Source organism: Hipposideros armiger, unplaced genomic scaffold, assembly GCF_001890085.2.
Source record: "Hipposideros armiger isolate ML-2016 unplaced genomic scaffold, ASM189008v1 scaffold_991, whole genome shotgun sequence".
In the NCBI taxonomy this organism is placed as follows: domain Eukaryota; kingdom Metazoa; phylum Chordata; class Mammalia; order Chiroptera; family Hipposideridae; genus Hipposideros; species Hipposideros armiger.
Window position 1 is genome coordinate 373,291 of NW_017732341.1, and position 13,094 is coordinate 386,384.

At 41.7% G+C, this 13,094-nt stretch overlaps 1 protein-coding gene across 1 annotated transcript in view; it reads right to left on the reverse strand.

The window, feature by feature from the left end:
• STARD13 (StAR related lipid transfer domain containing 13) overlaps positions 1–12,343 on the reverse strand; it is a 226,717-nt gene extending 214,374 nt beyond the window's left edge. The window contains exon 1 of the mRNA XM_019631357.1: positions 11,995–12,343. Within this exon, the coding sequence (XP_019486902.1) occupies positions 11,995–12,118 (124 nt within the window). The 5' untranslated portion in view covers positions 12,119–12,343. The remainder of the gene's footprint in view (positions 1–11,994) is intronic.
• Positions 12,344–13,094: the final 751 nt, after the last annotated feature.

Below are 13,094 nucleotides of genomic sequence, written 5' to 3' on the forward strand. Positions count from 1 at the left end.
CAACTTGTCTGTTCCCCTTCCCCCAACTCCCCAGCACTGTTCCCATCCCCCCAATTCCCCAATAAAAATCTTGAAAAAAAAAAACCATACTATGTACTACAGACTCACACACACACACACACACACCCACACACACACACACACACACACTTACACTGCCCCCTAGGGATGATTTTGATTCAATGATCTGGTGAGGAGTCCAGGAGCCTGTGTTTCAGAAAGCTTTTCCCTTGGTTCCGATGCTCAGTCAGGTTTGGGAACATGGGTTTAGTTAAGAGCAGCTGACTACTTTACAGAGCAGAGCTCACACTGGGCAGCAGGAAAGTGACCAGCAGAGCAAGCACTGAGTAGGAGCCTGGATTCAAGTTCCCTCAGCCCTCACTGGCCTTGGGACCTCAGGGAGTCACGTCATCTTTCTTACCCTCATTTGTCTCATTACTGTAGCAGAGGTCAGAGCACCCCTCTGCCTACCTCAAAGGACTTCTGTAAGAACCTATTGATTTTAAGCCACTGTTACATTACCTTAATGGAAAAACACTTCACTGTAAAGTGTTACACAGATATTCAGGGTCATCATTAATCATCATCATTATTATCATGGGGACCCTGGGATGTCAGAATGCCATGGTCAGCTCCCATCTATTGCACCCTGTGGCAACACTGGAGGCAGGACTCTGAAAATGCTTCCATGTTGTCACTATGACACCGTGAACAGCTACCCCTTCATAAATGCAAGACTGGGATTATGGCGTGGGTCCCAGGGTCACCAGAGTCTCACAGATCTTACAAGTCTCACAAATTGTGTTACTCTCACAAATCAACACAGCTACAAGTAGTAGTTCTGGGCCTTGAACAAGTCACTTGACCTCTCCTAGCCCTGGTTTCCTCATACATAAATTGGGGATGGTATTGGTACCCAGGACTAAATTGTGTAGGCTTTGCCAGTCAGCAAGTAGCCAAAGGGGGTCAGGGAGGGAAAATTCAGCCCTGGACCCACTCACCCAGCCGCACGCCCATGGGGCTGCATTTTCTTAGGGGAGGATGCATTTTCTAACTGTTTTCTAGTTCATGAGTCCAGAGATGAAGGCTTTTCCTAAATCGCAGCAAGCTGCTGTGTGCACTAACAGTGACCCTGATAGTATCTACCCTGAAGCCTAGGCATCAAATGAAAAAAATGCATTAAGTTGTTAGGACAATGCCTGGTATACAGCAGGGTCCAATGCAGGGTAGCTGTCAATATTATGATTACTATTAATTCATTCACTCAACAAGCATTCATTGTGCACCTTCTGTATCTCAGCTACTATGCTAGGGCAACTGGACTGTCCACATTGATCAGACATTACCCTCGGCCTGCAGGAGAAGGTGCCTGGGGTCAAACACATGTGAAGAAATCATTATATTTGAGTATTGATACAGGAGATGGTGTCCAGAATGATACCTAAAGTTTGAATTTCTGAATTCTGATAACCATGCTATTAAGGTTTAATTTATTCTGACAGATTTCTTATCTAGAAAGTAAAACTTGTTAGAGTTCTCTGATAAAGCTGTTTACATATCTCACATTTCTTGTGTGTTCAGAGCTAAGCACACAAAATGGGCTTACCAAGCCTCTGTTACTTGCTCTCCATTGTGGACCACCATCTGTGCCCACCTTGGTGCCCGGGCACTGCCATCAGGCAGGTCTGCTTTCTCACAGCATGGCCTAGAACTGGCTGACGAAGGACAGGATCTGCCTAACTACTTGTGTAACTATTCAAAACTATGCAAATCCATCCTTGTTTGAAGTAGCTGAAGAGCAAATGAAAATGCACGTGCTCTTTTTATTCAATTGCCCAGAAATACTTTGCATTGAATAATGAACTTAACTTTCAAACAAAGAAAAAAGTCTCTCCTTTTTTTTTACATCTTTAAATGGGGAGACCTATGTATAGCTTTTGTGAGCAAAGGAGGATTTAACCTGTGTAACTAGACTCTGGTCAGCTTTAGTGTTTCTCACAGAGACAGATGGACATAATGACAAAATGAAATGTCAGCAGATATGTGGTGGGAATCCTTGGTGATACATGACAGGCTTTATTACTTACTACCTCTCCTGGTTTCCTTTCCTGAATAAGTAGCTCCAGGTAAAATCTACACAGGAAATAGTCTTAATGATTTTAATAGCAATGGTTTAATGAATTAATCTACTATGGGTATTGCAAATAAGTTTTTAATTAAGAAATGGCTTAATTAAGTTCTCAAAGCAAGTCTTGGATCTGCAAATCTAGCATATCACGAGTCATAATTTGTCCCAATGTCCTATTATACCTAAGCACTACAATATTAAAAACAAACAAACAAAAAAACTATTTGCTTCAATATATGTAATGACTAAATTATAGTCATTATAACTCTGTAAACAACAGGGGTAGTGTTATTGTCTTACTTCATAAAGATGCTGCCAGACTCGAAAAACAATAAAATAAAACAAATACACTTTCTCTCTTAGGAGATCACCCTCCCCAAGAGCAAGGGACACAGTGCTTCAAGGTCCCTTCCAGGTCTAATATCCTGTGATTCTGCATGTCCCTTATCTTACTTAAATAACACCAAGTCACCAGTGAAGGTGAACTCATAAATCAAGGCATGATTCTACAAGAAGCTGGTTTTCCCTGATTGCAAGACCAGCTACATCATCTGCCAGGCCCAGTACAAATATAAAAATGTGGGCCCTCCATTCAACAATTATTAATAATTTCAAGATGACATCAACAGAGTATTAAACCAAGTGAGGGACCCTTCTGAGCTTGGGGCCCTGCCCGAGTATCGTGCAGGGACTGTTGAGATTCTACAGGTGTTTGCAGGCCTTCAACTACTAGCTTGTCCTCTTCCTTGTTCCTTCTCCAATTCCTGCAAATGTAGTTCCAATTACTACTGGTGATGGAGGCTAGGTAACCAAAGCTGCCTGGGGAATGACACTGGCAGGCATCCTGGGATATGTTTCCAGGTTTCCGCTCTCTCTGTCAGAATATCCTATAAAATCCACACAGAAAGGGAACTAAAAGACTTGGCACATTTAGTCTCCTTTAGATGCATGATCAGGTTTTATAGAGTCATTGATCTTTAAGCTAAATGGGACCTTAGAGATTATCTAGTTTAACTTCTCTCACTTTAATTAGGTCTCCAGAAAATTCCATTCAGGCCAAAGACTTGGAAATGAATTCTTGGTTGTATAGCTCTAAAGCTGACAGCAATTTTGATGAACAAACCATAACTGATGATTGTTCAGAAAGACAAGATCTTAGTATAATAAGTGATTCATGCTATGATGCTAATGGATTTACACAAGATGCTGCCAACCATGCTACCAACATATGTAGTATTGGAGGTTTTAATTCCAGCTAGAGTAAAGAGAGGGAGTCTACTGTCTTGGCACTTGGAAATCCCTGAATATGGGTTCTAGAACGGGTTCATATGATACGGGAACATGGTGGATGAATCCAGGTTTGAAGGGGTTGGTGGTTTAAGGCTGGAGCTAAAAGCACCACTTTACCAGGAAATACGTCTCTGCTGCTCTATTCGCCACTTACGCGTGTATTTCTGTGTGTGTGTGTGTGTGTGTGTGTGTGTGTACATGCATATGATATACATACATATTTAAAATAAATTCTTATCCAATTTTTATTAGGGGCCAGGCATTACGTCAAATGCTTTAAAAATATTCTCATTTCATCCTCATACCAACCCTATAAGGTAAGTACTATGCTTATCCTCCTTTTTTAGGATGAGAAAACTGAGGAACATGGAAATGAATTATCTTTCCAAATGCCCCATTGCTGAAGTGGTGGAGGCTGGATGCACGCCCATGGAGCCTTGGCTCAGTAGCTGCTCTAACCACCAGGTCATGACGCCATGCCTGTAACCTCCCATCATGCCCCAACACCATTAACCCCACCCTCCTCTGCTTGGTTAAATGACATGCACTTGCTATATTGGGCCATCTATGCCCGCACACTGTAGTGTAGCTGTGACAAATATTTATATTAATGTTACAACTGAACTAATGCTAATTTTACAGATCTTAATCACCATTACAGAGTTGTGATTTTATACATAGGATGCTACCTCAAATAGTTTCAATCCCTTTTCCACCATTATCGTGCTGCTCTAAAGGGTAAAGAGCATACTTTTTCTTTTGTCATTTTTGCTCTGATTTAGATTTAAGAGGTAGAAATCAAACACTCAGCACAAAGCCTTTCTTCTCTTTGTCCAGAAAGAATAAAACAGCCAACAGTTGATATATTCACGGATGTAAAGACCAACATAGGGAATATAGTCAATGGTATTGTAAGAGCTATACACGATGTCAGAGGGGTAGTAGATTGAGGGGGCGAGGTGTAAATGTCTAATTATTATGATGTTTTGTACACCTGAAACTAATGTCAGAAAATTAACTTAAATTTTAAAAAAGACAGTAGTTGAAATATGTAACAGCTTTGTACCAGCTTGTTTTCACTCAAACGATTGGCCCTCTTTTATGTCTATTGCTTATGAAGTCTTTTCTTGGGACTAAAATAAATATGTAATTTATTTTCAAGACCATGGGCACAACTCCCTGTGGCTAGGAAAGGTGCAACCCATCATTGGTTTTTGGAGAGTTCTATGATGAATACAATTCAATGTCAGCCAAGAGAGGGAAACACTACCCAGCTATCTCTGTGACATCATGGTGACAACCCTTGCATTTCTATGCAGCAGGTTCATATAACTTATACTGTTACACTTCCCAGATATTCAAATATTTGTACTTTTAGGATATTATTCTAATGATAAATGTTAAATTTCACTAGAAAATGCTTTCAAGGATCCTTTAGGGAACCTGGGAATATTTCCACTTTATCCAGTTGGAGAGAGGATAAGGAGAGTATGAGAAGATTTTCCACCTTAAAGCCATTGCTGGGAAATATATTAATTTTCATGGGGTTGCAGAACCATTATCTCTGTTGTTCATTTAATGTCCTACACAGGAAGGAGAAAGAAGTAGTCAACAAACACAGCATGCCATGATGAAATATAGATAAAATATTCTCTATGACACCAAATAACAGAGCCATAGGATTCTGAAATTTTTATTTCAGATAAAAATGTTATGAAGGAAATATTCTGCCTGAGAATGTCAGATGGCTTGATGCAGCTGATTTGCAAATACAATATTGTGTAGTCATGGCACATTCTATAGTGTCCTTTTGCAATTTCTGGAAGCTTGCTCTATTTCTGGTTAAATAGATGAGTTAAGTGATTTGAGCAGCCTAATAAAATTTGTGTGCTTTGCCAGCATAAAACCACAGTACTGAATTAATATCCTGCACTACAGTCCCAACCTACTTTGACAAGGTTGCTATTTCATGGCTCAATAAACGCTTATTGACTAACTACAAACATGACAAAAATGTTTGTCCTTCAACTGGACTGTTTTAGGATTAAACATTCAAAGATTCTGAAAAAAGCCCAGGAATGTTGTAACAGTTTCAAAACATTGTTGTTTTCATTTTGCAATATCACTAAAGTTGCAAAAGGGCAGAATAGAAATACACTGTTGGATGAAACTCCAGAAAACTGCAAGGTCTCTAAGCAAATTTTTCTTTATAACTTGTTTTGTTCAACATAAGATTTAAAAAGCACAAAGGAGGAGTATATATTAATTTCATAGACATCTGCTCCATGCCTAAATGATCAAATGGGTGACTTGCAAAAATTGTATCAATTGGTCTTCTCAAGGAATTCCAGCCAACTAATGGGGCTTGCGTGGCTTATTCAGAGTAACCACCGGCAAGTAATGTGAACGTGGGGTCCTTTCTTTGCTCTAGTTCCAGGAGGAAATTGTGTTACTGACAAGAGTTAGCTAGCATATTGTATTTAGATAAATTAGGCCAAGTTTAAGTTACTTTCCTTACAAACACAAAAATTTAACATGTTGTTATCTATTTTTCTCTGAGAAATCTCCCTTCAATCAACTTTATTGTGAACAAACCATAATGGATAAAGGTCAGTAAATAGAGATAATATTGGAAAATTCAATATACAGAGCCTTTCTTACAAGTTAAGCTTTGTTTGATTAGACTACTCCTGGATATCATGACACTGGAGAAGTCATCTTTCCAATATAAAGCTCTTACCCCATTATATGTGGGATCAACAAGTTATCATAACCACAGAAGTATACTGCTAAGACCATTTTTATTTAATTAACTACATTTTATTTTTTTTACGTATGGGGCAACCTTGGGAAATAGTCTCTTCAAATGATATTTTATATTTTTTTATTTTTAGTTTGCAATATTTCTAAATTAAAAGGCATATTTTGTTAGTGATATATGTTTTTAATGGGATTTTAAAAATTCATCAACAGTTCTATTGGGTCGTTGGAAAAGTCATGATGCTTAATTTCAGACAGTGTTGCTATTTTTCTAATTCCCCCGAAATTTAGCACATGTAGAGTATATATAGTTCACACTCAACTATTGTGCTATAAATAAAGCATGCCCTAGGACTTGGTCCTTGGGGCCCTCCTCTTATCTATACTCTCTTCCTAAGTAATCCCATCCGGTCCTAAAGCTTACTTTATAGTAGTCATATGCTAACTCCCAGACTTACATCTCTGGCTTTAACTTTTCTCTCAAACCTATATTTGTAAATACAACTCTTTGACTTTCATTTTTAGATGTCTAATAGGCATCTTTGGCCTAATTTGGCCAAAGGAGAACTCACTCTTCAACTGAATTACGCAAAAAAAAAAAAAGTTGCTTTTGCAATTGCAACATGCAAATCTGCCAGCTTTTCCCCATCTCAACTCATGGCTCTGCAAACCCAGGAGTCCTCAATCCATCTCCCTCATCTCCAACAACCAATCTGTCAGCATTGTTGTCTCCACTTCCAACACATATTCCAAATCTCCCCACCGCTTCATTTTCATCACTATCCTACCGTTCCACTGTTTGTCTCTCACCTGGACCACTCCATTAGTAATTTATGCAGGTCTTGTCACTCCTCTACTTAAAATCCTTTGCTTTTTATCACACATTGAATCAAATCCAAACTTTTTGCCCTGGCAACAAGGCCCAACCCAATCTTATAACCTGACCCTACCCCTGCTTCTGACATCTTCTCCAACCACCTACTCATATCATCTTTTTTCATTATTCTCTCGGCATACTGGCCTGTTTTCCTTTCTGTCTCTGTAAAATGACAAGTTCATTTCAACCTCACTTAAGCAAAACTTTTCTTAGGGGCATAGAATATGTCCTTGTACTAGACACATACCTCTGTGAGTTATCCTATGGTAGTTAATGTAAGTCAATGATTCTCAACCTGGACTGCCCTTTAAGAAAAACTGAATCCCCAGGCCCCATCTGAACTGCATCAGAATCTCTGAGAGGCGGCCTGGGCATCAGCGTTTCTGAAAGGCTTTAGATGATTCTACGTGCAGCCAAGGTTGAAAACCTGGCATAAGCTATGTGCTCTCTTTCTCTGATTTTAACTGCATACTTACTTGACTTGGATTTTTTTGTTGTTAATATAAATGAAATCTAAATGTACTCCCTTTTCAAGAGATGAAAAAAAAAGCCTGACAGTAGGATGACCTGTTCTTTACAGTAAAGTGATAATAAAAGGAAGGGCACTGATACAAAACACATAAAAAGGATCAGCCAGTATCATCCAGTACTTTTTGATATCATGAAGCACATTTAGATTTTAATACAGAACTTTTTTATGGCCCGTGTTCTATCCTTGATCCTGCTCTGCGTTAAAATCCCAATCTCATGTTTACATCACATCACAGGATGCTACTGTTGACTTTGAGAATGAATAAACCTGTTTTAACATGACAAGAACTCACTGAAATTTGGTGGAATTAGCGTTTCTAATGAAACTCAAACTTTTCTGTGTTTCAAGTTAGTTTATTCTTGGCAGCAATATAACTTCCTAACTTCCTGTGTCTAAGAGAAATTATTTAAGGTGAGGCTATAAAAGAGATCAAAAGACTTGAACATCAATTAGTTCACAAGCTACCTAAATATTGTTACAGGAGTATAAAGGAATCAAACATATGGATTACATTTCCATTAAAACAGAGTAGGGCTTTAAAATAAAGGAGCAGAAAGCTTTAGAAAACTCAGTTGGATTTTTTCAGACCTTAACATTTGAAAAAACAGTTCAGGCTGCTTACAAACACCAAAAGCTAATGAATATGCTTCTTCCTAGATAATTTAATAATGCCATAAAGCTAAGAATTGTCACCAGTGGTGGCTGATGAGGGATCTGGAGAAGCCAGAAGAACCTGTCACTCACTCCCCTGGAGGAAACACCATTTAGGCTTTCCGACAGCATCTCACTTTTGCAGCCCTTGGCTTCTTGCAGCAATGGCAATGGGTGGGGCCCACCATACAAGCTAGCAGGATGGCTGCCTGTTTGTTTCAAATCTCTATAAGCCTATACACTACTCAGGCCAATAGGATGACTAGGGGATGAGCTATTTTAGGTGCCAGAGTTATTTTTGTTACCCCAGTAGGAAAGAAAGAGCAGTTAACTCAGTTAAATTTGTTCTTCACTTGTAAACTAACTGCAGGTGGCAGAGCATTAGAGAAAAGAGTGGAGGTCCGTGTGTCCCCACAAGGCCTATGAAGGGGGCAGTGTGGTATAAGAGAAAATGGGCACAGATGGCCTTCGACTTCTGACAACCTGAATTAAAACCCTGCCTTGAACACTAACTTTGTCATCTTGGGTATAAACAACAATTACCACCATGATTACGATAATCAATATTGAGATAACAGGTGAAACAAACTCTTGCTGACCCTTATGAGGATTAGAACCTTGGGAAATTCAGAAGTATGCTTTGGCAAAAATGCCACAATCTGATGAAAATATGGCAGCTACTACAGAACTGGAAAGCCCAAGAGCTCCCAATATCAGTTCTTCTTTAACAATATCCCTTTTATTATTTTGTAATGAAATGAAGAAATTCGAGCATCATTCAGATCTTATTCTTCTATTGGTTTCATTATTTGTGTCATTGTGACATGTGTTAAGAAATGCTTTTTTCCAATTATGTATAATCCCCTCTTTCCTAAATATAGTTTCACTGCACAGAAATCCACAGGCTTCCATATGTTTACACAGTTCTATGTGTCTTTCTGTTCCATTGACAAGACAACCTTTAATGAAGAGAAGAAGTAAGAGTGAGTTAGAACAAGGAGTTCCTTCCTTGGGATGTAAAATAGGAAAAGGGAGAATCAAATACCTTCAGAACCCTCTAGACAACAAACACAAGTTTGTTATAAAGCACTTTGAACACTATTCTACTGAGTAAGGGTAAATAAGAAGACAATTTTAGGGAAATTCAAGAAGTCCTAGCACAATACTTTTATCTGATAGAAAAAAAAATTGTTTTAAGTCAATAGCCTCATATCATCTCTTGGCAGGACAGAGCCCTCTGAGGGTATAGTCATATAGTTGGTTATTCTGATATTGTGAACTGAACAGTATAAAGAACACCTTTACAAATGGAGAACACTTTCACCTGGAATTGATGCCAGCATTAATAACTTCAGTATTTCAATGTCTCATGGCCAAAGTTCCATATTTTAGCTACCTTAGCAAGAAAACCCAAGAAAATCAATTTGCATCTAAAAGCTCCTTCATTGAGTTGGCTTGGTTTTGTGGCAAGCATCCCAGCTCACTTAGAAAAGCAAGAGTTGAAGCCTGCTTCACACAGGATTGTTTGGTCCCAGTTGAATAACCTACTGGCATCTCCTGTGAGCAGAGTGGTAAGCAGATTATGGGTAAGCAGATATTAATATTCTGATTAAACATCTCAAAACCTCATACCGCTATTTTTAAAAAGAATTGCACCAGTATAGAAGAACTCTTCTACTTACCATTCTGAAGCCACTTTTAGTCTTAATTTCTATATATATTCACGATCTTAAAATCTCCACCTGTGATTTATTTCCCAGAATCAAAACCTTTTCTCTCCACTGCCTTAATTAAACTGCAATGTCTATAATTCATGTGAATAAATGAATAAATGGCTTTCCTGGACAATCTTAATGGTTTTAAGTCTTTACATTACACTCTCTTCCTTCCCAGATCCCCTTTAGAAAAAGACAGGGCTGCAGTTATCTTTGGCCTCAGCTCCTAAAAAAGCCAAGCACAGCCTTGGCAGCCCTCCTGGAAAGATTTCTTGTTTCCTGAAGATCCATTGATTTAACTAACCTATCGAACTTAAATAACAGAAACTATGAAAGAGACATTTGCAGTGAGCCTTCTAAAGTTATGAGGCAACAAAACTTTACTAGACCACAACAATTTCTCTAACACCATCTATTACGTAGGTTATACAATTTAGCACAATATCAGTGAAGTTATTGTTATTAATTGAAGTCTGCAATGCACACATAGGTCTTTATAAATCAACAGTCAAGACTACAGGGTCGCCACAACTTATTTCTGGATCCAGACTGAAAATCTGCTTATTTCTTGGGTGCTTACTAAACAGGGCCACTATGTTGGAGAGAAAACGAACATTGTATGCTGACCACATTAAGTGATGTGATCATCTCTACTCTTTACTTCTAATTTGACCAGTTAGGTTGATAAGGACCTAATGCTCAAGGAGATACAGATTCTGGGCATCTACTTCAGGATGCTGTCAGGGTGATGGGGAGGTGTGGCTCCATGGGGGTAAGGGCAGAACATCTAGCAAACCACTTCCACAATTCTACAGTGAGGAAAAAGGGGAGGAGCCCAGAGAAAGTTCCATCTCCCTTCTCACCCCTGGCAACCCTTCCCTGTATCCAGGCTGCACACTTTCTTCCCTAGAACTCTCTTCCATCCCTGGGGTCACTGGCCAACCCAGGAGATACTGTTAGAGAGACAGGAGGCAAAAAAAAAAAAAATCCAGAGACTCCACTAGTGGACAGCTCAGGGGCCCCTCCATCCTCACGTCCTCCAATTCCTGAAGCATCTTCCAGCAGCTTGCACTTGGGAAAAGTGGTGCTAACTCCTACACTGCCCTCGAACTCTTTTGTGGCAGACGGCCACTTTTCCTTATTGGGGCAGCTATGATGTAACTAACCAGCCTTAAAGCTCCCAGCTAGGGCTCTGAGGAGGCTCAGACCACTCACTGCATCTGTGGCCCTACAAGGAGACAGTTCCATGAGGCATGCACAGAAGTAAGGCCACAGTGTGCAGGCTGGGAGAGACGCTCAGGAGGGGGCTGGCGCTCTGACCTAAGTAAGGATTCTTACGGACCCCTTGGCTCCCAAGAATCACCTCTTCCTCTGATACACGGGCATGGATTCCAAAAGGGAGGCCCCCTTTTGTAACTCCAAAGTGAGGAGAGCCTGATCCACAGCAGGACAGGGGTGTGGGCAGCTATCTGGTTGCACCAACTGTCCACCTGTCGTTCCGCAAATCCTACACCCAAACATCTGGTTTCCCAGAGTTTGGGATATGCTCCCTAGCCTTCTCTTGACTCCCCCTCCTACACATGCTGTGGACGTGTCCCGCGTGAAAAAGGCGAAGTTGGGAGAGGGGCAGCTCTTGGGGAGGGCCACTTGGGCTGGGCACTCATTCATTCAACGGGATCGGGTGGATGGCGGCAGAGCCGAGGCCGGCACAAGGCGAAGCGGACCGCGAAGGAAGACTCACCAGGGCACCCTACCCCTACTCCCAGGCCCGCGTGTAGCGGCGGATCCCGCTGTCAGCGCGCGCGAGGGGCAGAGCCCACACCCACCGGGGCGCGCAGGATGTGCGGGGCGCCCAGCGGGCTGGCGCTCAGACCAGGCCGGGGAGGGTGTGTGAGTCGCCTGCTCGGGCCAACCCCTGGCTCTGAAACGCTGTGCGGGAGCCGGAAGCGGCGGTGGGGCGGTGGGGCGGTGGGCCAGCGTGAGCGACGCGATCCGCGCCTCCCCCAGCCCCCGCAGGCCCCGGAGTATCGCGGGCACCGACCTGCCAGACGTCTCTCCCGGACGTTTTTCCACAGCCGATCCCAGGCTCTGGCGGTGGAGTCCCGCAACTGCTCACTGATGGATCGCCTGAGCTGCGTTTGGAAAGGTGTCCGTTTGCTGGTCATTTTAGATCTGTCCTCATAACGACCAGCGGGTTCACCACCGCCGCTCCCTCGTGGCGCGCAATTCAGACTCGCGGCGACTCGAGACGCCAAACGGAGGACTCCGGCTGGGGTCCTGGGACCCGCCGATGGCGTGACATGGGTCCGCCGTCCCGCGCTGGGCCGGGATGCGTTGCCACCCGAGCGCCCTGCGGTTCCTCTCTGCGTTCCGTCAACTCCTCTACTCTTTTCCCACTTTCCCTCCCCTCCGCCCGGCGCTCCTCCGCCCCCCTCCCTTCCCTTCCCTCCCCCTCTCTCCTGGACTGTCTAGCGCCCCACTCCTTCCGAGGCGAGCTCTGTCTCCCTCTCTCCCTCCCTCTCCTAAACCTGACAGCCTGGTCCCGATGGCCCCACTTAGTTATGGAGTTTCCATCCCCACTTCAATTTCACTCAGAGATCAAGGGCTGTACCATATTCCTCCTATTTCTTGATACTTGCTTTTTTTCGGTCTCAGAAACGGCCACCACCACAAGCGTAACAAAACTGTTAAACTATGCCACAGCTAGTGCCATAACTCATGAAGTCAAGTCACTTGAAATCAGCTATTCAGTGTGGAGAGGTTTTTTTGTTTTGTTTTGTTTTGTTTTTTAGTTCGATACAGGTGCTCTTGTATTATATGCTAATTTTTCTCCTGTATCATCAAATAATTATCTGGCTTCAATATACAATCAAATTTAAGTGATTTAGGGAGTTAAAATATATCCACTGTATAGTAATTCTGTAGGAGGAGAACCCGTAGAACCCACAGAAAGTAATTTTAAATACTCTGGTAAAGCATTAAAGTCTGTATCAGTTTAAAAAAAAAAAGCAGGTATTATGAGGAAGTGAAGTATGAAAAAATAATTTTAAGGTATTTCAGCCAATAACAGAAGGTAGTCTTATCATTAGACATTACCTCTGATTCCTGCAGGGAAGAGAAAGGAAATGGGCGGCTTTTTAA